Consider the following 24,768-nt stretch of genomic DNA (forward strand, 5'->3'; position numbering starts at 1 on the left):
TTTTTCCTTTACTTTTTATATATTACAATAAAAAGAGTATGTCCCATTATGGACCATTAAGTATAGATTTGATACCAACCTCCAAGGTACTAATAGGGACTCTTTAGGCGCAAAACTGTACTTTTTTAAAGGGTGCTGGCCGCCCCAATGACAGCTGGGGTACATATTTTGACCGTTTTTCTGACAGTGTAGGATTTCTTATCAAATTGTCCACCTCCTACACAATCCAGTCTCACAGAGTTGCGTATAGGTGGCGCGAAGTGTGAAAATCGTGCAATAACTGCATACGCCAGTCCTTCCCATTCAGTTAAACGGCTTACATCTTTTTTTGTAATTTATTGGTTTCTCAATTTGTTTTTACCATTGTCTCTTGGATTTAGGGTTAGAACAACTTTTTGTTACATAAAATTGACATCCTAACCCAAACCCCAATTCTAACCCCAACTCCAAGCAACCATGACTTAAAAATAGACAAAAACATGTAGAAACCTGTATATTAAATGACCTCCTAAGCAAATCTCAAATCTAACCCTAAACCCAAGTGAAAATGGTTTAAAAAACAGAAAAAATTGAGAAACCAATAAATAAAAGAGAAAGAAAGATGCGCCGTTTAAGTAAATGGGAAGGACTGGCGTATCATATGCACGGCAAACTGGAATTAGCCGTATGTATTGAACGATTTTCACACGTCGTGCTATTTATGCATCTACATGAGACTGGGTAGTCCTGCTTCACACAGAGAAAGAGATTTTAAAGGGGACTTTTTTAAGATGTAAAATAAATCTTTGGTGTCCCCAGAGTACGTATGTGAAGTTTAAGCTCAAAATACCATAGATAATTTTTGGGTGTGTCCTTTTAAATGCAAATGAGTTGATCTCTGCACTAAATGGCAGTCCCGTGTATGGATAAGGCAGATTAAGGGGCGGTATTATCCCCTTCTGACATCACAAGGGGAGCCAAATTTCAATGACCTATTTTTCACATGCTTGCAGAGAATGGTTTACCAAAACTAAGTAACTGGGTTGATCTTTTTCACATTTTCTAGGTTGAAACAAGCCCAGAGGACCCAATTATAGCACCTAAACATGGGAAAAATTCAGATTTTCATGACATGTCCCCTTTAATGAATGATTATGCTTGTATGTTATGTCTTTAACTAGCAAAAACATCTAGTAATTTTTGTCTAATGATTATAATGCCAGAGCCTCTTTAGCATGGCTATCTTCACAATCCATTAACCTCAAAAACACAAAATTAGATGATGGGGAGCTTTGATCGATTTGATGAAAAAAATCCAATGGGCAAACAGGTCAGTTAATCACCAGCGGTGAAACGCTTTCTTCAATATTTTCTCTTCGTATCCGAGTCAAGGAGATTGAAAGCGAGCCAAACCGCTCTGAATAATCTCCACAGTTATCTGTCACCCAATTACTGCTACCATGCAGAGACAACTCCCCTGAAATCACTCCTATAAGCAGCACGGTCTCTCCTAAACACAGCCTATCTGCCAACCAAACACCCAGATGTGATGAATGAGAGATTGAGAATGAGAAAGAGAGAAAGAAAGTGGTGAGCGGTGTGATGCATGATTTATAAGCAGGCCCAGACAAAATCTTGATGTTGGAAAAAAAATCTGGGGGATACTTCGGAGTGGACCCAATAGCCGTCATTTCACCATCCAAGTTAAAGGGACACTTCACCCATTTGCATTAAGCTTTGTATAGTTAGAAACCCAGTCATGTTTTTGAATGGTCATGCATAATTCCCTCTGTTTCCCCCTAAGACAGGAGAAATATGGATTTCAATGTTGCACTTCTGTCTTTCAATGATGTAAAAATCATCATTTTGCATCACTGAAAGAAGGAAGTCCTATATCTTTGTAGAGGGGGTGAAACTACAAACACTAATTTTCTCGGTCAAATAGGCACCAAATTCGAAATTTATGTTATATTTCGACTACAAATATGATCCACTTTTAATTAAGATTAATTTGTCCACGGGTGAAATGCTCCTTTAAGACTCATTATAGTCCGGCTATGAGTAACCCACTTCTGGCCAAAATCAACTTGAATTTGGATACAAACTTGCGAGGGGTTTGATACACCATCATGTATGCAAAGTCAACAGTTATTGCAGTTTTATTTATAAAATTAGTGCTGGGCAAAGATTAATCACGATTAATCGCATACAAAATAAAAGTTATTTTTTTGCATAATAAATGTGTGTGTAGTGTACTGTATGTAATTATTATGTATATTTAACCACACACATAAATATAATTAATTTCTGAATTTTTTATATATAAATCTATAAATTAGTGCTGGACAAAGATTAATCGCGATTAATTGCATACAAAATAAAAGTGATTTTTCGCATAATGTGTGTGTGTGTGTGTGTGTGTACTGTATGTAATTATTATGTATATTTAACCACACACACATAAATATATTCGCTGCCCTACATGCCAAACAGGCATAATGGGCAGTAGTAAGTACATAAATATATTCATTTCAGATTTTTTTATATATATCATTTTTTATTTTTATATATACATATATAATATAAAATATATAAAAATATAAACAAATATTTATACACATGTAAATACATACATGAATGTATTTATACATAATAATTACACACAGCACACACTCATATATTATGCCAAAAATCACTTTTATTTTGTATGCGATTAATTGCGATTAATCTTTGCCCAGCACATTTATTTTATTTCAGTTATTTTTGGGCTAGGGTTAGACGTCTATTACAGCTTCACTGACAGCCCAAATTTAGCTTTTTTGTCATTTGTTCTGTGTTTTTGGCTACTAAAAGCAAAATCTTTTAAAGGCAAAATTGCTTGCTGGGGGAGTTAAACGTGGCCAAATATTTGAACAGAGCTCAGATTAAAGGAGCATTGTTTATATAGCAACTATATTATCAGTGGTGTACAAAGACCTTACAAAATTTACTTTTTGTTTTTATCACCTCAGAATGAGCAGTTTTTATCTACATACACCCTGGGTCCCCCTTACATTTCACACCGGCATGTTTATGCACTAGCCCTAAACTGACAAACTGCTCTGCAAATCATTTTTCATCTTGGTCCTGAGGTGGCTATCGTAGCTTCTCTATGCATTTCGAAAGGAAGGGGTGAGCTAAAAATCTACACGGTGGGCATTTAATTAAATTAGCCTAAATATTTTATTACGGTAATAAATATGCAAGAGGCGGGTACAACTTTGTGAACATCAGAAAGAAAATACGCAACCAGGTACAACAGCAAGAAAAACAACATTGCTCATACGTAATTCATTTTATTGAATTTATTAACCATACAGAGATTTGCAAAGAAAATTATTAAATTGCTTATTCTTATAAATTTTATTAAATATAAAAACGCATAGCATACAGTCCTACACAAAAAATATGCACAAAAAAAGAGAAAGTAGACAATAACAGCCCTTGAGAAAGAGCTCCAGCACTCATACAAAAGTTCAATGTGACACATATTCAGATGACTCAAATATAGCCACGATCTGCACAAGACATTTATACTCGGGGCCAAAATAACTGAGAAACAGAGCTACTTAAATTGACTTATGTATAATAAATGTGACCCTGCCTGCAGTGTAAACCCAGCTAAAGTCATTGTTATTTACTGTTTTCTACATAAAATCATCTACGTAATGTAGGACATTCTGTGATAACCCATATGAAAAATAAATACATTTTAAATATATGCTTAATATATTTTGTAGAAAGTAAAACATTATTAAATATATATTTAGAATTTTAATTTAGTTTTAAACTTCATATATTAACATATTTCAGGGACAACAAATACATTTCTAATTTTACAGCCCATACTGCAAAAAAATATATTTTCCTAGCCTAAATATAAAAGTTTGTATAAAATGTTTATGTAGGCCTATATATAAAATATAAAAAGTATAAATATATTATTGCAGTTAATATTTTTAATCTGAACCTTTTCAAACCTGTTGTTTACAGGTTTGTAACATACAAAGTTTTTTCTCCAATGCAACGCAAATATAAATGTTTTAAAAATATAATATATTGGTGAAAAATACATTTTTGTGAACAAATTTCAGAACATATATTTTTGGCAAATTTTGATATATTTTGAAATATATTTAAAATTATATTTTCATTTTTATTATACTGACGAGTAAGGTCAAGATTAAAGATTAAAATCGTTGTGACATCAATAAACATTATGAGATTATGGGACTTTTGGATTTTACAGACAGGGTCACGACTTTAAAATAAATATAATTAGTAGTAAGTTTTCTATTAAAAGGTGAACTTTCATAATGGCAGAGCAACAGATTGATGAAAATCTTGCTAAGCAAGTTAGTAAAACTCTCTTAATATAATTATTAATAAAAAGTGACTTTAGCTGGGTGTTCACAGACTGCGTCACATTTATCAAAATTTTCCAACATGTGACATTAAGATGGTCTCCTATTACAACTCACTGTCTCTACACTGTAAAAAAAATGTTTTGTTGGTTTAACTTAAAAAGTAAGTTATCTGGTTGATTTGACTTAAAAATATTAGTTGACTCAAAAAAGTTGTATAAAAATATTGTGTCAACTAATTAACTCCAGGTAACTTACTTCGTTAGATTAAACCAAAATTATTTTTTTACAGTGTGTGCGTGTCTTTAGGGGCGTGTCTCATTTAAGACTGGCTGTCTGGCAGAACTTCTTCAATCGATTACAACACTTTTCAGTACAGAAAGCTGGCTTCGTCTTTACCTTGCTACCTAATTGGTAGCACTTTTGCATTTGTTTATCTTCATCCATTTAGTGACTAAAGGCTACGGGTATTTGATCCAATCGCGTACCATGTAAAAAACAATCAATGTATGGACTACAGAGCTGATTTCACTAGCTTTGTTAACAAATTAATGACTTTTTGATTAAGAAAATGGATAAAAATGATAAAACTAGACATTTTAGCACTTGCTTGGAACAAATACCACGGCCAAGAGAAACCCTGCTATCTCCCTGTCAGTTCTGAGTGGGAGTTTAAGCCATGCTGGGTTCCTGAGGTCTTGCCTCAGGTTCTTCAATGGGTTCTGCGGGCATCTCGTTGCAGTAAAGGTAATACGGAGGGGTCTGTCTGGCTTCAATAATGAGAACCCCCTCCGGAGATAAAGAAGCAAACACAGTGAGAGGATCCACATCGGTTGGTATCCTGTGAAAATAAATTCAGGACTGTGAGAATGTGTTCGCAGAAAATAAATGAATAAATAGAGATTGCACTCTTGCACCAAGAACGACAAACACGTAAGGTCTAATTTGACTCAGAGATGGTCTGCATGGATGGAATAGCTTATATAAGGACAAGCATTTTAGCATCATTTACTCTAAGCCCATATTTTTTCCTAATTTTCACAAAAGGGTAAGAATATTTACGGTGTTTTGTAACATGGCTTAGTTTTATAGCATTTTATTGCATGTTTTGTCCTTTTGGAGCTTGAAAGCACTTGGTCATTGTTTGCTATTATTGCATGAAGGAAGAAAAAGTCTAGTGCTGGGCAAAGATTAATCGCATACAAAATAAAAGTGATTTTTAGCATAATATACAAGTTTGTGCTGTGTGTAATTATCATGTATATATAAATAAATAAATAAATACACACACATTCACGCAATTCATATATATATAAACCATTTCTGAAATGTATATGTGTGTGTGTTTAAATATACAAAATAATTCCACACGGCACACACACTTAATTTACTTTTATTTTGTACGCGTTTAATCTTTGCCCAGCACTACGAACCACAAAAAAATTCAGAAAAATCTCTTTGGTAAAGGTGTTTTTTGGGAGACAACATACTTTGTAGGAATTCAGCGAATTAAAATGCACAAACCCAAAAGCAAGAATACTCAACAAATGGAGAAGGAACGGCTCTTCAAAGAACATTTAATATTAGAGATGCACCGATATTACATTTTCCACCGATAGCACATTATTCAGACCGATATCTACCGATGCCGATAGCTTGGTGGTTATATTAGCTTCCATTAACTAAATTCTGAAGAATACATTTTCTGAATGTTATTTATTCTAACGATTAGTAATATGTTAAATGTTAATGTCGGTTAATCGGCCGATTGCTGACAGTGTAAAAAATGCGATTATGGCCGATCAGTGCATCCCTATATAATATTTTTTTTTTTTGTCATTTTGTGTATTCACATTTCTGAGGAAGAAACAGCGTTATGAAAATGACATTTCTCCATTATGGATGAGACAATAAAAAAATTGCACTTACTTCAGCCTAGCCCCATTCATTCCTATGGCTCAAAAAAAATGTTTTATTTTGTGCCACTCTTGTAACTACTCATGTAACAGTCTTTAAATAGCGAAGACATGGAAGTGTTTGGTGGCTTTTAAATTCATCCCTGCCTGGATCCCAAGGAATGAATGGGGCTAGGCTAAATGCTAACACATTTAAGAAGCGCTTTACAAAGATTAATTGCACACATTGAAAAAAAGATAAGTATGTATTAATTCATCTAAGTTGAGGTAAGAACATAGTACAATATTGAAAAATTGTGGTGTTTTCCTTTAACTATGGAAAATAATTCAAAATGCTTTAAAAAACTTGCATAGGTAAACAACCAAATATTGACATTTGAGAAATCAGTATGGTTAACAACTTTTGGTAAAAACTGGTTCACTAGTTCACCTGTGCATTCAGGTCTTATCTTCAGGTCAAAATATCATATAGATAATTCATTATAGCAAGTTAAAATTGTCACTTTGTAGGTATGAGCAAAAATGTGCCGTTTTGGGTTTATCCTTTAACATGCAAATGAGTTGATCTCTGTGCTAAATGGCAGTGGTGTGGTTGAATAGTGCAGATTAAGGGGCGGTATATTCCCCTTCTGACATCACAAGGGGAGCCAAATTTCAATGACCTATTTTTTCACATGCTTGTAGAGAACAGATTACCAAAATTAAGTTACTGAGTTGATCTTTTCACATTTTCTAGGTTGATAAAAGCACTGGCGACCCAATTATAACACTTAAACATGGAAAAAGTCTGATTTTCATGGTATGTCCCCTTTAATGAGTAATGGTAAACGAACTTGGCTTGCTGTCCTTGAAGGGAGCTCTGCACCAGAGCTCTGAACCTTTAGAGAGAGCGAACCTATCACCTTTGATTTTTAACAGTGTAGGTTTGGATCACCCCGAGGTTGCGTAATAGCTGAAAATAATTTCATTTTGGGCTGAAATAACCCTTTAAAAGTCACATAGTACAGACCGATGGTCCGAACTGACCTGATTGAGTTAGAGTCTGGGTTTAATATGAACTTAATTTTTGGGAACTGCACACATTACACCTTTGTATGTTCAGCATAATCTCATTTTTATATCATTTAAAAAACCTTCATTTTCTGTGTGGCAGCTTGTGGCAAGAAGATAATTCTCAAAGCATTTCTGTGATTTTTACTTTTTTATGCAGAGAGAGAGAGAGAGAGAGAGAGAGAGAGAGAGAGAGAGAGAGAGAGAGAGACCATGCTTCAGGTGCTGGACTCAGAAATAGAGTCTGTTGCCAATTATTACAAATCGCCTCCTGATGCAAAGTTTATCACCAGAAATTTCCATCTACACACCGTTCTCTAATCATCCGGCAGGCAGACTATCTGCTGCCAGTTTAATGAGAACAGTTCTCTCTCTCTGTCTCTCTCTCTCTCTCTTTCGGTTTAAATTTGATGCCTTTAAGGCAGGATTACCATAAACTCATATCTACTCTACAGAGAAAGGGTGGAACTTGTTTTTAACATGAATGGATGGTGATATCATACAGAGGCAATCCTTACTGCAAATGCAATGTCTTCTGTTTCAACAGTTTGTAGGGACTGCTTTAGTTCTTCGAGAGGATAAAGAAAGGTAGCGACAGTAACCGTACTTAAACCAGGTTTGATAATTCATTCTTTATATCAGTCATATATCACTAAATGCTATTACTCTGTAACTTTTTAAAATCACTGCAGAGGTCGTAGATTTGCATGAAGCTCAATTTTACTTTAGTTCACCTTTCAACACTGTAAAGCTGGTAAAGCTGGTATATAATAAACTTTATGTTTATTAATGAAGAGACACTGTAAAACAATTAAACCTCAGGTGGTGGTGTTAACCCAAATTTAACCCTCAGGTTGAACTGGTTACAGACATGAAACTCTGTGCTCCTAATCTCTTCATCACAAAGGCTTTTGCACTGTTAGCCTTCAGGCTCACATCACTGGGTATCTGCTGAAATATATATGATATTATGTATATATGTTGTTCTGAGATTGCAATTTTATATTCATGTTTGGTTTCATTTTAAAGGTCATGGTGTGATGAGTAAAAAGGTCTCATTTCTATAAGTCTAAGACAAGGTGGATCATAGTATAATAACTTAGGATAAAATATGCATTTCTTGTAGAGGTGGGGTTTTGCCAGATACTTCTGGCTAGTTTGACCAGGTGCTCTTTAGTATCACTTGGTACAGGTCAAACTGGATTTTGACCAGGTGTACTTTAGTATCACTTGGTACAGGTCAAACTGGGTTTTTATGTCTTTGTCTCAAGCTGTGTATAAAAGGTGGCCTGGCAAAATGTTCTGGGAGCCATGTACCCAGAAGCTCCCACACTCTGTGTGTATTCAAACCTTATGGAGGCATCCTGTAACCAGGAGCTCCCACACTTTGTGTGTGTATTAAAACATCATGGAAGAAATCTTTAACAAGAGTCTTCCTACACCATTTGGGTGTACTATATTCATGATAGAAGTACTCTGTAGCCAGAGCGTCTATTGCCAGGTATGACTTTGTAACTGTTGCAACTGTTGATCATTTTAATTGGAATTGAATCATATTCTGTATGATATTCTTTAAGCTGGAACCTGCCTGGTATAATAAATTGTTAATATGGTTTCATTTTAAATTCTTCAAAATTGTATTGATTTATTTTAATTCTTTCAGAAATTATTATTTCCAGTAGATTAGAAGGAGTCTGGTATTACCGCAAAATAAGTATATCAGGATATGATCACACTGGTGTTTTGATGTTGAATGGAGCAGGTAGCACATTCACCAGGACTCTCAGATTTATGTCTATCACCTGACTTAGCAAGTTGCATGATCGTGACTAAAGTAACTATTTTATGATCGGAGCAAGCATGGGGCGGCCAGACATAAAATATTAGTTTACCCGACAACCTCTGACTAAGATCAGACTGGCAATTTTGTGTCCGTGAGATATACGCAACGGCCGACGTATACTCTGTGCGATACTGGGTCCCTAATGAACGAAAAACTAAGACTATGGGAATTAATAAATAATCAAACATCTAAATTATGATTAACAGATAATTGGAATAATGCACTAAATTCTTACTATATTAAATTGGAGTCAGATTATAATTTAAACACAGAGGTCAAAGAAATACATTTGAAATCTAATAAATGGAGTTATTCTTCTAGAAGCGCTAAAGAAAACAAAAACACGAGAGTCCTTCTCCCACGCCATTGGATACCGTCGTTGGGCCAGTGGGTGGGTCCTTACAACACCTTCCGTTTTTAAAACTTATTGAGCTATCGTGCATTAAAGGATTACTCCACTTTCATAAAAAAGAAATCACGATAATTTACTCAACCCCATGTCATACAAAATGTTTATGTCTTTTTTTGTTCAGTCGCGAAGAAAATCAGGAAAACATTCCAGGAATTTTTTTAATTTTAATGGACTTTATTGGACCCCAAAAGTTTAGAATTGCAGTTTAAAAGCAGATTCAAAGAGCTCAAAACAATCCCAAACAAGGCACGAGGGTCTTATCTAGCAAAGCGATCATTGGTTTTGTCAAATAAAGTACTGTTTTACGTCTTGCACTAGCCGTGTGATGCGCTAGCGTGACCTTACGTAATTGTGTAAGCATGCCGAAAGGTCACGCATTACATATGTGAAACGTACATTTGCGGACCATTTTAAACAATAAACTGACACAAAGACATTCATTTGTATCATTCCACATACAAAAACACCGGAACGGTCTCTTTCTCCATACTTGTAAACACTGGGGAGGTATTTTTGCATACGTCACACGCGACCTTTTGACGTGATAACGCATTACGTAAGGTTGCGCTGGCACCTCACACGGCTAGTGCAAGACAAGAAGTTGTGGGTTATTTTGTATTTTTCTTGGGATCGTTTAAAGCTCTTTGAAACTGCGTTGAAACTGCAACTTTAAACTGCATTGAAACTGTTAACTGTTGGGGTCCAATAAAGTCCTGGAATGTTTTCCTCAAAAAAACGTATTTCTTCTCGACTGAACAAAGAAAGACATAAACATTTTGGATGACATGGGGGTGAGTAAATTATCGGGATTTTATTTTTATGAAATTGGAATAATCTTTTTTTTTTTTAAGTTATATTTTTTGGCCATTTTTGCCTTACAGTGATAGATGAGAGGACAGGAAGGTACAGGGAGGGCAGAGGGGTGTGGAAACGGCCGGGAATCGAACTCGGGTTGCCGAAAGTGCGAAAGCACCACTAGTTGTAGTGCTGCCCACTATACCATCGGCTTCGAAATAATCCTTTAATTTTAATGCAGCAATACCTAAAACTTAAAGGGACAGCAGGTGACGGGACCAAGGAGGGGAACAAATTGTTGAATAAAATTTTTTTAAAAACACAAAAGTGTTATTTTATAATAATATTATTATTTATAATATTATTATTGAACTACTAATAGATCATGGATCTTTTTTGCGATGCCTTTCATTCTTTTCTGGGAAAAGAATTGTAAATCAAACTGAAGTCTATGGGACAGTAGGGCTTTCACTTTTGAGAAAAATCAAATTCGAACGGATATCAAATATCATGCAATGTATCCGAATATATTCGAATATAGGTGCCCCCCGCGCATCAAAAAAAAAAAAAAAAAACGTAATGGAGAAGTTATTAACAGTGACAGTCATAAACATGGCTGTCTGCATTACTTTTTTTACTTAATGTTTGAAAAAGCAGGCATGGCCGTAGCCAGCTGTGAGGTCACAGAGGTCCGGAGCTCGGTAATTTTTTCTTATAAAAAAAATAAAATTTAAAGTTCTCTGAATTACTAATCTGTTTTTCAAAACGAATTTGCATATATAATTAAGTTTGTACACTTTACTGTATAGTTTAGTGTAAAATGACGAAGATTGGCTTAAGCTGCGACGGCGCGGGTTCAGAATTTACAGTGTTGCCAGATCCCATTGTTAAAAATCCTCTTTAGGCGTAGTGTTTTAGCAATTAATGTGACACTTTGACATTATATATAAAGTGATTGTTATGTGTAGGTTAGTATTAGAGATTTCTCTGATTTATTTCTGAAATACAAGGTTTGGACGAACTTTGTTTTATAAGGCCAATTTTTGCTTGTTTTTCGTACTAATATCTGGCAACATGAAAACTGAAAGTTATCAAATAAGACGCATCATTCAGTGCGAGCATATTGCTGATACTACATTCGGTAAGATAAAAGCAGTAATCATCATAATTGTGACAGACACAAGCCTCTTTTTGGTCAAAAAATATCTAAAAATGTGTTTTGAACACAATTGGAGGTCTTGGTGGTTTAGAACGACACAGGGGTAAGTGATTTATGATAAAATTGTCATTTTGGGGTGAACTAACCCTTTAATTTGAAACCCCCCTTGTAAGGAACAATTCTGTATGTGTCGTTTCTCATTTGAAATGCATGGGAGAATCAACATTTCTCAGTTTTTTTAAAGATTCAATATTAATGGTGAATCTTACCAAAAAATAGAGCCTGACTTGTAACCTAAAGGTCGCGGGTTCGAGTCTCACAGCAAGCAGGTTGCAACTGAGGTGCCCTTGAGCAATGCACCTGTTCCCCATTGCTCCCCAGGCACTGCAGTGTTAGCTGCCCACTGCTCTATTTATGCATTCAGCAGATGCTTTTATCCAAAGCGGCGTACAGTGCATTGCAAGGTATACATTTTTATCAGCATGTGTGTTTCTTGGGTTCGAAAACACATGACTTTTTGCGTTACTAACGCAATGATACGGTATCACTAAATGCAGAGGTCACATTTAAAGTATGAGTCATCATACATTGCTCACTATGTCACTTTTACTTTATTCATTATGCATGTTTTAGCAAAATTAATGTTTTAGCATTTAGCATAATATCATGTAGTGTGATATTAGCATAGCTAGCGTGTTTCGGCATGATGCTAGCATGAAAGTAGAAATAAATCGCAGTCAATATACATATAATTAAATATATTTATGATGCATAATTCTCTTGATGTCTGTGCCATATTGGATGGATTTTTTTAACTTGTTGAAATGCCTTCTGGGATTGTATTCTGCATGAAGGATATACAATGCTGCCTTTTAATTTGAACAATACAAAGGATCATACAGGATGATGCCTACTGTACGAAACAACAGCATCGGGGACGGGATTGCATTTCTAAAACGCTGTCTAGGTAGAAAGGCTCACCACAGCTTTAAACAGAGCTATTGTTTTTTTAAAGCACCCCTTGGGAAATACATTAAGAGAATAGGAGAGAGAGAGCAAAAGCGAGACCCTCGACTTTGTCAGTCATCATCATGGCCAAATATGGCTGCAGTTAAGGATCCACACTTGTTGCCAAGCTTCTGTGGAGTTTACATAAACTTTACAGTCGACTTTAGTGACCTGATGCTATTCAATTAGCACGGCTATGCTAAAGATTTCCCACACTTCCATGTGTTTTCAAGGGAGTCCAATAGGATTTAAAAACAAGGGCTAAGCCATGTGACTCAGACATGCAGCTCTGTTACTGATGAACAAATAGCAAAACAAATAATTTAGATTATACAATTAAAAAAATTATAAAATATACGGCATGAGATTGTGTAAGCCATTTAAAGGGCACATATTATGCAATGGGCATATATTTGGGCAAAATGGGTGATTCTCGCGAAATTAGACTTATGAGGTGTCATGAAACATTTTGATAAAAAAAGTAAATGCAAAGTAAGAGTATTAAAAAAAGAAGCATACAGTTACAAACATCTCTTGATGTACTATTGTGCACATGATTTCAAAAATCATACAAACAGGCGCGGAGCTATGGGCGGGCCTGGGCGGGCCTGGGCCCGCCCCCATTGACAGCTGGCCCGCCCAAAAAGAAAATTAAAAAATAATACTATGTATAGTTATACAAGTATAATACTTTATGTGGTGTTATTTATCTATTGCATGTTATGTTAAAAACAGTAAAATTATAAGTAAGCCTGATAACTATTTAAAAACGATTAAAGCAGTTGAATGTTGCGTTATAATGAAATATTCCCGAGCAGCTTTCAGCCATGATCACTTTGAGAACTTTTTTTGCAAGCAAGTAGAAAACGTATTTTGAATAACAATAACAACACGTTATAAATATGTGCTGCGCGCTTTCCTCTCAATAACATAAACACACAACAAATATGACAGCGGGGTAAAAAAATAGAAAGAAAACATCTGATCATAGTGATGTTGTTTGATATAGCGATATAGCAGCACTATAAGTCACGCCACGTTTATTGCTACACTTAATACAATATAGCCTATTGCGTTTAAGCAACAAATAGCCTATCATAACAACCTATAAGCCTACTGTGTAATTGAGACATTAATTTAAGAAATGCATTAAAGCAGAAAGACGTAGGCTGCGGAAATATAGTGGGTTCACTTCAATCCACACCACAGACGCTCTTGGTTTGCTTCTTATTTATTAAATCGAGGCAATTGTTTGATCAAACATTGATTAATATTAAGATACAATTTATACAAAACGAAATTCACTTTTTAAGAAAGTCTTTCTACAAAACAAACCTCGCAAAATCGTTTGCCCGACGTCCATTACGGGCTATGGCGAATTCCTGTCGGGCTAAAAAAAATGATGCGCCTTGGCCGTCGGGCGGAGGAAAAAATATTGTAATGTGTTTGCATTCTCTCAGATTTAGTTAGGTAATTATGTTGTATGTAATTCGGCGTCATCTTGTTAGCCATTACTATCCTCACTAACAAGTGAAACTGTCAGGAATTGAAGTGAAAGCATTAAATCCATTATTCCTTTCGTTCACGTCTGATATGCGCGCTCCTCGGCTCCGCTCTTAGGCTTGCTCTTGTGCTCATCAAAAAGTATATTAAATGTTTATTTATTTGTCATTTCGTTTAACCCCAGAGTCTAACATTATTATAGCAATTCCCTTTTTCTTTCTTTATTTAGTAAGTTAACTTAAATATGTGAGAACGAAAATATATTTTTAGTGATTTGCATGAAGAGAATATGATGTTAGAAGCTTCATTTTAAGCATTTAGTAGCCGTATTTATTTAAACACTTTAATAGGTTATTTAAAAAAGTATAAGGTTTTTTTTTGGTTCATTTATATTTCCTGTCACTGTGTGCAGGTTCTTTTTTGTAGGCTATGAGAGCCCAATATTTTTTTTACCAAAAAGGCTTAATAAATGTCACGTTGCATTACAATTTAAAGTATCAATAATGTCAAAAATGTGACGTGCAGTTCGGGTGTGTGTGTATGCTGTTTAAATTAGTGTTCTGAAGTTTTGACGAATTTTATAGACTTGTTATAGTTTCTTATTCAAAAGTGACACCCATAGATTCAGGCCCACCCGGACTTAATCCATGCCCACCCATATGTCACGTTCTGCATCCGCCACTGCATACAAACCAATTTTTTTTCCACATTTAAGGGGAACATTTTCATTACCGCTACATGTCCATGACTGGATTTGGGTTCTTTGACATGGAAATATTTAAAATTAAAAAATCTAAAAAATAAAAAGCTTCAGTGCATGTTATACTATAAACATGTACATTAAAGAAACTGATTGGTAAATGTAGAAACAATAAGAAGAAATATAAATGTGTCCAAGAGCAATTTTCTCATCCTCCGCAACAATTTTTAATCATTGTTTAAACCCTCAATGAACTAACTTTTTAAAAAAAATTGTTGGAAGGGACATAATTGACTGTGACACTCAAGATGGCTACCAGGTAAGCAGTTCTTATTTTTCTCTCCAGATAAAAGTTGAAATTTTTGTTTGTCATAGTACCTAGACAACTTTTTAGTTCTCATTACCGAAACATGAGTTTGTAAATGCATATATTTAATGTAATATCATGTTGCAGTAATGATAATTTTTTATAATGATAATCTTAAAAATGTAAATAATTCTATAGGAAATAGTTTTTAAATCCTCTAAAAATAATGGTTATAGTAAGTTCAGACCTTAATCTTATGTGCCAAAAAAAAAAAACATTGGCTTCAAGGGCTTTCTAAAAATTCTGATGATGGACACCGTCTAAATCCGGATTTCGTGAGAATCACCCCAATGTGTGCTGGCAGTGTGTGAACAACCACCCTACGATTAAAAAAAATCCACCTGCTCTGTTTTTTTAATCCACATTAAACCAAAGCATCGGCAGTCTTATTAGACATGCCGTTTCGATTCTCTTATCAATGTGAGGTCACATTGATAAAGCCCCACCCACTTACAGTCCTGCATTACCGTTGTTTCCAACCCTCAGCGAGTTGTACTCTGTCCACTAGATACTATGGTCTCAGACTGTATTAATCAGATCTTATTTAACTAAAAGCGCTCACTGTCTGTTTGTTAGGAAGTTTGGAGCTGTAGTTCATTTGCATTTTAAGGTACAGACTAGGGATGTCAATTTATGCAACTTTCTGTATTCAATGATTGTTTAAATTAACAATCAATCAGTCGAATAATCCTTAACTGTAATGGTGCATTAAGCATTTACTGCAGTGGCATGTAGCCAATGACATCAAATGTGTGACAGCTTCCTCACGCAAATTAAAATTTTATTTTGTCTAAATAACATGCTAGTTGGATTGTAAAATGAGTCAATGTAGTTGATGTTTTGATCTCGTCATGAGATATAATGACTAATAGACACAATATAACTCCGCCTCACATGGGCACTCGGCAACAGTCGCATGAAAGTCCATGCGTCCAGGACATGTCAAAATAAAAGTTTCATTATCATTAAGTGTTATTTACAACTAGTTAAAGTTCACCTTTCCGAGTCTTTGATACACAGTTTGTTGTAATCACTTTCCTCATCGTCACCGTCAGCTTAGACCTGCGGCGTTCTTTCAGCAAAGATGCTTATATTATAGAGATGGCAACCATCCATTAGAAAACCCGCAACAGTCAACTTGGCTAACGTGTAGCACATGAGCCAATCAATAATCATTAGTGATATCTGTTGCCTGCGTTCAAAGTGTAACGACAGTCAGTTACAGTTTACAGTTTCTTGCCAGAATTTAAAATTACATTTTATTCTGTTCATTAAAAACGGCTTCTGGTCTCCTTCCCTGTGTATAGCAGCGTTGCTATGCTAATCTTGCAGGCTTCCCTGAAGAGGGTCTTTGCTTTCAGTATCCTAACTGTATTAGTATTTTCTGTATCGGACCCTATCAGATCCACTGCGGATGTCATTTCGTTGCGTTGGCAGCCAGCCTCGTTTCGCATGACGTTAAAAAGCCCAGGTGTGTGTTTGGCATCGAGCATTTTTGTGATTATGGCTAGTTTAACTTCTGCGCACTCTCTTCATTTTTTTTGTCCGGCTGTATGTGTTTTGAGCATGCGCCGCACACACGTGCACGCTCTTGCTTATTCGACAATCGACAAAAGTTTTACCGATTTAATTCTTAAGGACAATTAATCGAAATCAATAAATTGTTAACATTCCTAGTACAGACATTAAAACAGCGCGTTTTAACTTCTGCGCGCTCGTTTCATTATTTTTTCTCTGGCTGTAAGTGTTTTGCACATGTGCCGCACACACATGCATGATCTTGCTTATTCGACAATCATCAAAAGTTTTATCGATTGAATTATTATTGACAATTAATTGAAGATCAATTAATTGTTAACATCCCTAGTACAGACATTAAAACAGCGCGTTTTACTTTTGCGCGCTCGCTTCATTATTTTTTCTCCGGCTGAATGTGTTTTGCGCATGCGCTGCACACACGTGCATGATCTTGCTTATTTGACAATCGACAAAAGTTTTATCGATTTAATTCTCATCGACAATTAATCGAAGATCAATTAATTGTTAACATCCCTAGTACAAACATTAAAACAGCGCGTTTTAACTTCTGCGAGCTCGTTTCATAATTTTTTCTCCGGCTGTATGTGTTTTGCGCATGTGCCGCACACACGTGCATGATCTTGCTTATTCGACAATCTGCAAAAGTTTTATCGATTTAATTCTTATCGACAATTAATCGAAGATCGATTAATTGTTAACATCCCTAGTACAGACATTAAAACAGCGCGTTTTAACTCCTGCACGCTCGCTTCATTATTTTTTCTCCGGCTGTATGTGTTTTGTGCATGTGCCGCACACACGTGAATGATCTTGCTTATTCGACAATCGGCAAAAGTTTTATTGATTGAATTCTTATTGACAATTAATTGAAGATCGATCGATTAATTGTTAACATCCCTAGTACAGACATTAAAACAGCGCGTTTTAACTCCTGCGCGCTCGCTTCATTATTTTTTCTCCGGCTGTATGTGTTTTGCGCATGTGCCGCACACACGTGCATGATCTTGCTTATTCGACAATCGACAAAAGTTTTATTGATTGAATTCTTATTGACAATTAATTGAAGATCGATCGATTAATTGTTAACATCCCTAGTACAGACATTAAAACAGCGCGTTTTAACTCCTGCGCGCTCGCTTCATTATTGTTTCTCCGGCTGAATGTGTTTTGTGCATGCGCCGCACACACGTGCACGATCTTGCTTATTCAACAATCGACAAAAGTTTTATCGATTTAATTCTTATCGACAATTAATTGAAGATCGATTAATTGTTAACATCCCTAGTACAGACATTAAAACAGCATGTTTTAACTTCTGCGCGCTCGCTTCATTATTGTTTCTCCGGCTGAATGTGTTTTGTGCATGCGCCGCACACACGTGCATGATCTTGCTTATTCGCCAATCATTAAGTTTTATTGATTTAATTCTTATTGACAATTAATTGAAGATCGATTAATTGTTAACATCCCAAGTACAGACATTAAAACAGCGCATATTTGCTTCCACCCAAATAGGGGCATTTTGTACATGCTATAATAAATGAACTGTGGGGTATTTCGAGCTGAAACTTTACAGACACATTCTGGGCACACCTGAGACTCATATTACATCTTGTAAAAAAGCCAAAATAGGTGCCCTTTAACAATGACAACACTGATAGGACAAAAATTAACAGCTACTTTCTCTTAAGGGGTTAAATAGGATCTGAATAGGATCCCTATTGTCATTTTTTATCTGTATTTAGACAAAGCCCAAATTTATGTCAATATGGAAATTGATAATTGAATGGAAACATTTATTTATTTAATGCTATTATTGTCTTCTTGTTGTTCAGTGTTCAGTTTATCTTTTTTAAACTCTCTCTTTCTCTACGCGCAACAGAGCAACAAAAATTGCATCACTTTGTCACTTAATTACTGCAGACATCGGAGACGTGATGTTTCGATGGTTCGTCTCACTCTTAAGAGTTTGCTGTTATTTTATCTGTAACATTGATTCTCTTTCATTGCCAGCTGCCATCCAATTTGATTCTCTAAAGAGTAAGAAAGTGGAGAGGTGTGTGGGGGGGTGGGGGTAGAAATGCTTTGTATCGCTTGTAATAACTCAGAGAGACATTCCTCTGGAAGTTACTTCATCTTTCTAGAAGGTTCCTGAAGGGATACAAATGGCATACTTACTGAATTTTCTTTGTGAAGTTTTTGGTAACAATTCCGCCCTCATCTTGCTTCTCCTCGTGTTTTCCTGGTGAATAGATGATGAAAGTTGTTAAAACAGAGATCGATGTTTCGATTGAGGTGATTGATACAATTGTACTTCCATTATATGGTGCTCAACTTTAATACTTTAATACACTGATGGGTTACACTCAATAGGACCTGAACAAATATAATGTGTCAATGCTGTGTTTTCTACATAAAATGATCTTGCATAATGTAAAAATATAACCTTGATATCTTTAATACTGACCATGTCAAAACTTAAAATCAATGTAAAATCTAACTTTGATGCTCCTAAACTCATAATGAGATTATGGGACTTTTGGATATCACAGACAGGGTCAGTAAGGACATGTCAAAGATCAGAAATCAATCAGTTAAATGTATCTTTAATCATATTTAGATTATAAACACATCTCTCTACATTTAAGCGTCTATACTACAGTCAACAGGAGTTTGTATAATGTACTGTATTTGTAAAGTGCTAATCCAGGCCTGTTCAGAAGCATCTAGAACTTTCTATTCTCCACAGCTGCTGGTTACTGAATGCCTTTCATACCAAACTGTGTCTCTGGATGTCCCACATATCTATAACAACCGTCTCTCTTGAGCACACCACAAATGTACACAGTTAACTAATTATTCTCCTATCAATATACTCATGATCTGTGTTTACAACAGCCAATAAAAATGTCAACAGCTTGAAACAACTTTGGAAGCCTCCAAGTTTCCAGCACATTCTGAGCAACAGAAATACATTAGCACATAAATAGACATTTCAAATGACAAGACATTTCAACGCAATCTCATGGCAATTCGTACGCATTTTACGAGGTGTTTAATTCGTATTAAAGGGGACGTATTATGAAAATCTGACTTTTTCCATGTTTAAGTGCTATAACTGGGTCCTGCTTGTATCAAACATGTGAAAAAGATCAACCCAGTAACTTAGTTTTGGTAAACTCTGCAAGCATGTGAAAAACAGGTCATTGAAATTTGGCTTCCCTGTGATGTCAGAAGGGGATAATACCACCCCTTAATCTGCACTATTCAACCACGGCACTGCCATTTAGTGCAGAGATCAGCTCATTTGCATTTTAAAGGACACACCCAAAAGGACACATTTTTGCTCACACCTACAAAGTGTCAATTTTAACATGCTATAATAAATTATCTATATTATATTTTGAGCTAAAACTTCACAGTTGTACTCTGGGGACACCAAAGATTTATTTTACATAAGTCTTGTGAAATGTCCCCTTTAATTCATACGACCACATTTGTAAGTTTTGTATGATTTGCCTTTCTCCTGCGACATTGGATTTAAAAAATTTTAGGATTATCGTACGATTTTTGAAGGGTTTTTTTTCGAGTTCTTTTATGATTCACTTCAGTGCTGGCCCGAGCCTCTTAGGGGCCCTAAGCAGAATTTGTTTGGGGGCCCCCCTCCCACCACATTTAAAAAAAAAATAAAGAAATTACAAACATTTATAAAAATAACAAAGTTGCACATTAAGTAAGGTCTAAAATTAGCATTAGGTTCAGAAATCAAATGAATCATAACACTGTCTTTATTGTATGAATTAAATACAATTATTATTTTTTAGAGCTACAAAAGTGATTTTCTTGTTGTCTGGGATTGTTTCATTAACATTAATGTTAAAAACTTAAGTAGGTTATTTGGGTTACTGTCTCTTTAAGAGAAGCACAGACCTGGTTTCTGCCTAATCTATACATAAACCTAAGACATAAATAAAAGTTTTTTTGGAAAAAGAGTACTGTAGAGATCATTTTGTTTGTATGTGCCCTGTCAAGAACAGAAAGATTTTATGCTCGCTTGCTTTTTTTTGCTTTGCTGAAACGCGTCTCCACATGTGTGCACTACTGAGTGCACTTAAGCGCGTGCGCACACAGACGGAGAACGATTTACAAACGGCACAGCATAAAAACGTTACGTTGTTTTTTAGTCCTCTATTCCTCAAATGTATATTCATGGACTACAGTATGACACATAAATTAATTCATTTATATTACTTGTATAAGTTATTTAATTATAAAAAAAACCGATTGGGGGCCCCTTTGGTGGCCACGGGGCCCTAAGCAGCCGCTTGGTTCGCTTATCCCTCGGGCCAGCCCTGATTCACTTCGTATGAATGCATACAAATTAGCCATGTCGTAAAATACGTACGAATTCTCATGAGATCAGGCTGGACATTTACCTACTGTAGGGCTGCTAAATTATGAGCAAAATCATAATTACGATTATTTCGTTTAAAAAAAAAAGTACGATCACACTTACTTAAAACGATTACTCAGTGACTTTGAAAACATGCATATATTTAAACTTTTATTAAGTAAATGTTGCAATAGGCTACATGTCAAAGCAGTGATACCTTCAAAGTGCACAATAATTGTTTTACCTCGATTATCTTGTTTTTGTAATTGTATGAAATCAAAAATTGAAATTAAAAGTAAAAAAAACGGTTAATTGCACAGCCACAACCTACTGTACACTGTAAAAAGTAAAAGTTGGATCAACTTTTTTCAACCCAAATTTTTTCACTTTAAGTAAAATGTTTAAACATTTTAGGTGTAAGCAGTTGAAGTATATTTTTTTCACCATAAATTTTAACTTAAACTGAGAAAATTTAAGTTGAAAAAAACTTTAGATTTTAGGCGTTACCATTTGAAGTAATTTTCTAAGTTAATACAACTTAAAGGGACACTCCATTTTTTTTAAATATGCTCATTTTCCAGCTCCCCTAGAGTAAAATATTTGATTTTTACCGTTTTTAAATCCATTCAGCTGATCTCTGGATCTGGCGGTACCACTTTTAGCATAGCTTAGCATAATCCATTGAAACTGATTAGACCATTAGCATCGTGCTCATAAATAACCAAGGAATTCCGAGTTTCGAAACTTTTCCTATTTAAAACTTGACTCTTCTGTAGTTACATTGTGTACTAAGACCGACAGAAAATTAAAAGTTGTGATTTTCTAGGCCGATATGGCTAGGAACTATACTCTCATTCTGACGTAAAAATCAAGGACTTTGCTGCTGTACCATGGCTGCAACAGGCGCAATGATCTTATGCAGCACCCGAAAATAGTCCCCTTGGTAACTTTTAATAGCAGCGGACTATTTCGGACATCATAAAAAAAATATCGGAACTCTTTGGTCATTTATGAGCGCGATGCTAACGGTCTTATCAGATTCAGTGAATTATGCTAAGCTATGCGGTACCGCCAGACCCGGAGATCGGCTGAATGGATTCACAAACGGTAAAAATCAATTGTTTAACTCTAGGGGAGCTGGAAAATTAGCTTATTTTCAAAAAAAGTGGAGTGTTCCTTTAACATTTTACAGTGTAGGCCCTTTTCATATTTAACTAAGACACTCAAAGTCTGCGGTAGTTACTGGTATTTGCTTGACAATTCACGTTTTTGTCCCTCCCTTCACATTTTGCTGAATTTCAAAGTGTCCCAAAACTAAACTCAGTGGAGTTTAAAAAGAACAGAGCTTTGAGATCATAAAAGCCTCTCTTTGATATCTCTGTGTGGGCACTTCTAGAATGAGGTTGTGTGACATTACCAAAATCTGTTTCCACCCTCCTCCCGCTGTGACTGAGTGACCCAGCTGGCATACCAGCAGAGCGATTATAAAAATCCCAGCGCATGAGAAGCTGAACCCTGAACTTCTGTCCTCCTGTTACGGTCAGCAAATAAAAAGTATTTCTAGGGCAGGCATCCACCGTCCCCACGGCTTTTCATTTTACACACTAAGAAGGTTAATGTTTGAATATAATAACACTGAAATCAGTGACCTTGACTCATTTAGCTGAACAGAAAAAGTGAAGAAGTGAAGCATGGGGCTTCTCATGAGATCTAATTCTCTGTGTTGTTTATTATAGCGTAAAAGATCCTTAAATTATCTCAACAGGTGGTTGCTTATGAGACGTAGCATTGTGCAAGTCATACGAAAGGCCTTACACACTCATATTGTCACTGTGGAGCAGATATATGTATGACATAAAAACTGTGAGGACCAAATCTGAGACCACTTTCGTATTTTTCTGATATTTCTATAGCAAAAAAGAAATATTACAGATTCTGCTTGTGGGCCACTCGTAAAATGTGTCCTTGCCACTTTAATTTTAATCGTAGACATAACCTCAGTCAATATTAAAGATATCAAGGTTATATTTTCACAAAATGTTCTTTACATTATGTAAGATGGTTTTATGTAGAAAATAGTAAATTACAAAAGCTGGGTTATCTGGGTTTTCACATGCAGGCGTACCCATTCAAAAGCTACACATTTGCACCTAAAAGATTCATATTAGAATCTCATGGGTACATTTTGGTACCAAATGTGCAAATATTTGTACCTAAATAGGACCTTTTTGAATGGTATTGGCCCAGTGACAGCTAGGGAGCATTTTTGGCCTTTTATTCCTGACAGTATAGTTATAGTTACTGTAGTCAACCCATCGTTAATTTTTAGTGAAGGACATAATGTCAGACTTTGGACACGCTGTTGCCCAGTAGGTGTGACTGATCCTGAAACAGTTTGCTAAAAGACTACAATGCGTTTTCCTCACCTGACACCTCTACAAAACCGTCTTTAGTTTTGACATTAAGTTCCTCTGGATTGAAGCTGTGCACGTTCACACACACTTTCCACGGCTCGTCCGGGTTGCTCAGGGGCGAGCTGGTTCTGCGAGGGCTCTCGCTGTACCTAGAACTGAAACCCTGCGGGGCGCCCATGCTTGTCATCGGGAAGCCCGTGCGCAACGAGCCGCTCCAGGGCGCGTCGAGGCGCGCGCTCAATCGAGGTCGCGCCCAGCCAGGCCAGTCCATAGATAAGTCGTCGGGAAATGGCGACAGTCCAAAGTCATCGCCCATGAACCGCGACGCGAGCGACTGTTCCCTGAACGGATCCCGCGCGACTCTCTGTCGGTTGCCCGTAGGATAGAAATCCCCCTCTGCCATGGTGAAACTTGGAAAGTTGGAGAATTTGTGTCCCAAAAAGATTGCTGTCAGATGTCCACGATCAGTTAAAGCAATACTATATTTTTTACAGTTAAAGAACACAAAGCGTGACCAGAGTCTCCGGGCGCGTAATTGCGCACCAGGTTTTATGTCCAAATTTTGTTCGAGAAGTTTACTTCGTGAGTGAGACCTTCGTGATCTTTCTCCTGTTTTATATGTGATTCACCGTGTGTCTACCGGTCAACAATGTCGACACAGCACGCAACAGCTGACTGAAGACCCTCCCCATCCAAGTTTAGACCCCGGGCTGTGACTGGCTCTGCCGGACAGCCATGAGTTCAATCTTACCCTCCCCCATATGACTCATTCACTTTTTAATAGAAAACTACTCAATCCTCAAGGCCAAACTATTGACATGAAGACACGCAATGATGTTCCCAACACGAAATGTGACGAAACACAACATTGCTATGTGCTATCTCCTTTTCCTACTTAAGATGGGTTCACTTATCTGTCACGATACTGAACTGAGAAAATGGGAGGTACAGTAAACTAATGCATCTACTAATGTCCCAACTATAAATGTTGCTGTCATGCTCCCCAAAAATATATTTGAGTTCATTTCAAATGTCTCATTCATCAGAAATTTATGATTGTTATATTTTAAATTAAGACACACTTTCAATATATATCAGACATAATTTCACACACATAAATGGCTCAGAAAAGTTAGTTTTGAGATATTATATTTATATTAAAGAGCACCTATTGTCCAATTCACGTTTTTAAATTTCCGTTGGTATGTAAGTGTTTATAAGAACATGTTAAAGGGGAGGTTTAATGCTATTTCATGTATTCTGACTTAACACAGTTTAAGAGTTGTA

The 24,768-nt window shown here is 36.0% G+C and overlaps 1 protein-coding gene across 1 annotated transcript; it reads right to left on the bottom strand.

The window, feature by feature from the left end:
- Positions 1 to 3,298: 3,298 nt before the first annotated feature.
- hspb8 (heat shock protein b8) lies at positions 3,299 to 24,132 on the bottom strand. Its single transcript, XM_055198556.2, has 3 exons — positions 23,494 to 24,132; positions 18,853 to 18,916; positions 3,299 to 5,223 (listed from the first exon to the last, which is right to left on the bottom strand). Exons 1-3 carry the CDS (start codon positions 23,882 to 23,884, stop codon positions 5,055 to 5,057), a joined length of 624 nt encoding a protein of 207 aa, XP_055054531.1. The 5' UTR covers positions 23,885 to 24,132; the 3' UTR covers positions 3,299 to 5,054.
- Positions 24,133 to 24,768: the final 636 nt, after the last annotated feature.

Source organism: Misgurnus anguillicaudatus, chromosome 22 (genome assembly GCF_027580225.2).
Source record: "Misgurnus anguillicaudatus chromosome 22, ASM2758022v2, whole genome shotgun sequence".
NCBI classification, from domain to species: domain Eukaryota; kingdom Metazoa; phylum Chordata; class Actinopteri; order Cypriniformes; family Cobitidae; genus Misgurnus; species Misgurnus anguillicaudatus.

Coding starts and splice junctions, on each gene's coding strand:
- hspb8 (XM_055198556.2), bottom strand. CDS start 23,884: ATGGCAGAGGGGGATTTCTATCCTACGGGCAACCGACAGAGAGTCGCG. Junction 18,917..23,493: donor CGGTTTTGTAGAGGTGTCAG/GTGAGGAAAACG, acceptor TCTATTCACCAG/GAAAACACGAGGAGAAGCAA. Junction 5,224..18,852: donor AACTTCACAAAGAAAATTCA/GTAAGTATGCCA, acceptor TTATTTTCACAG/GATACCAACCGATGTGGATC.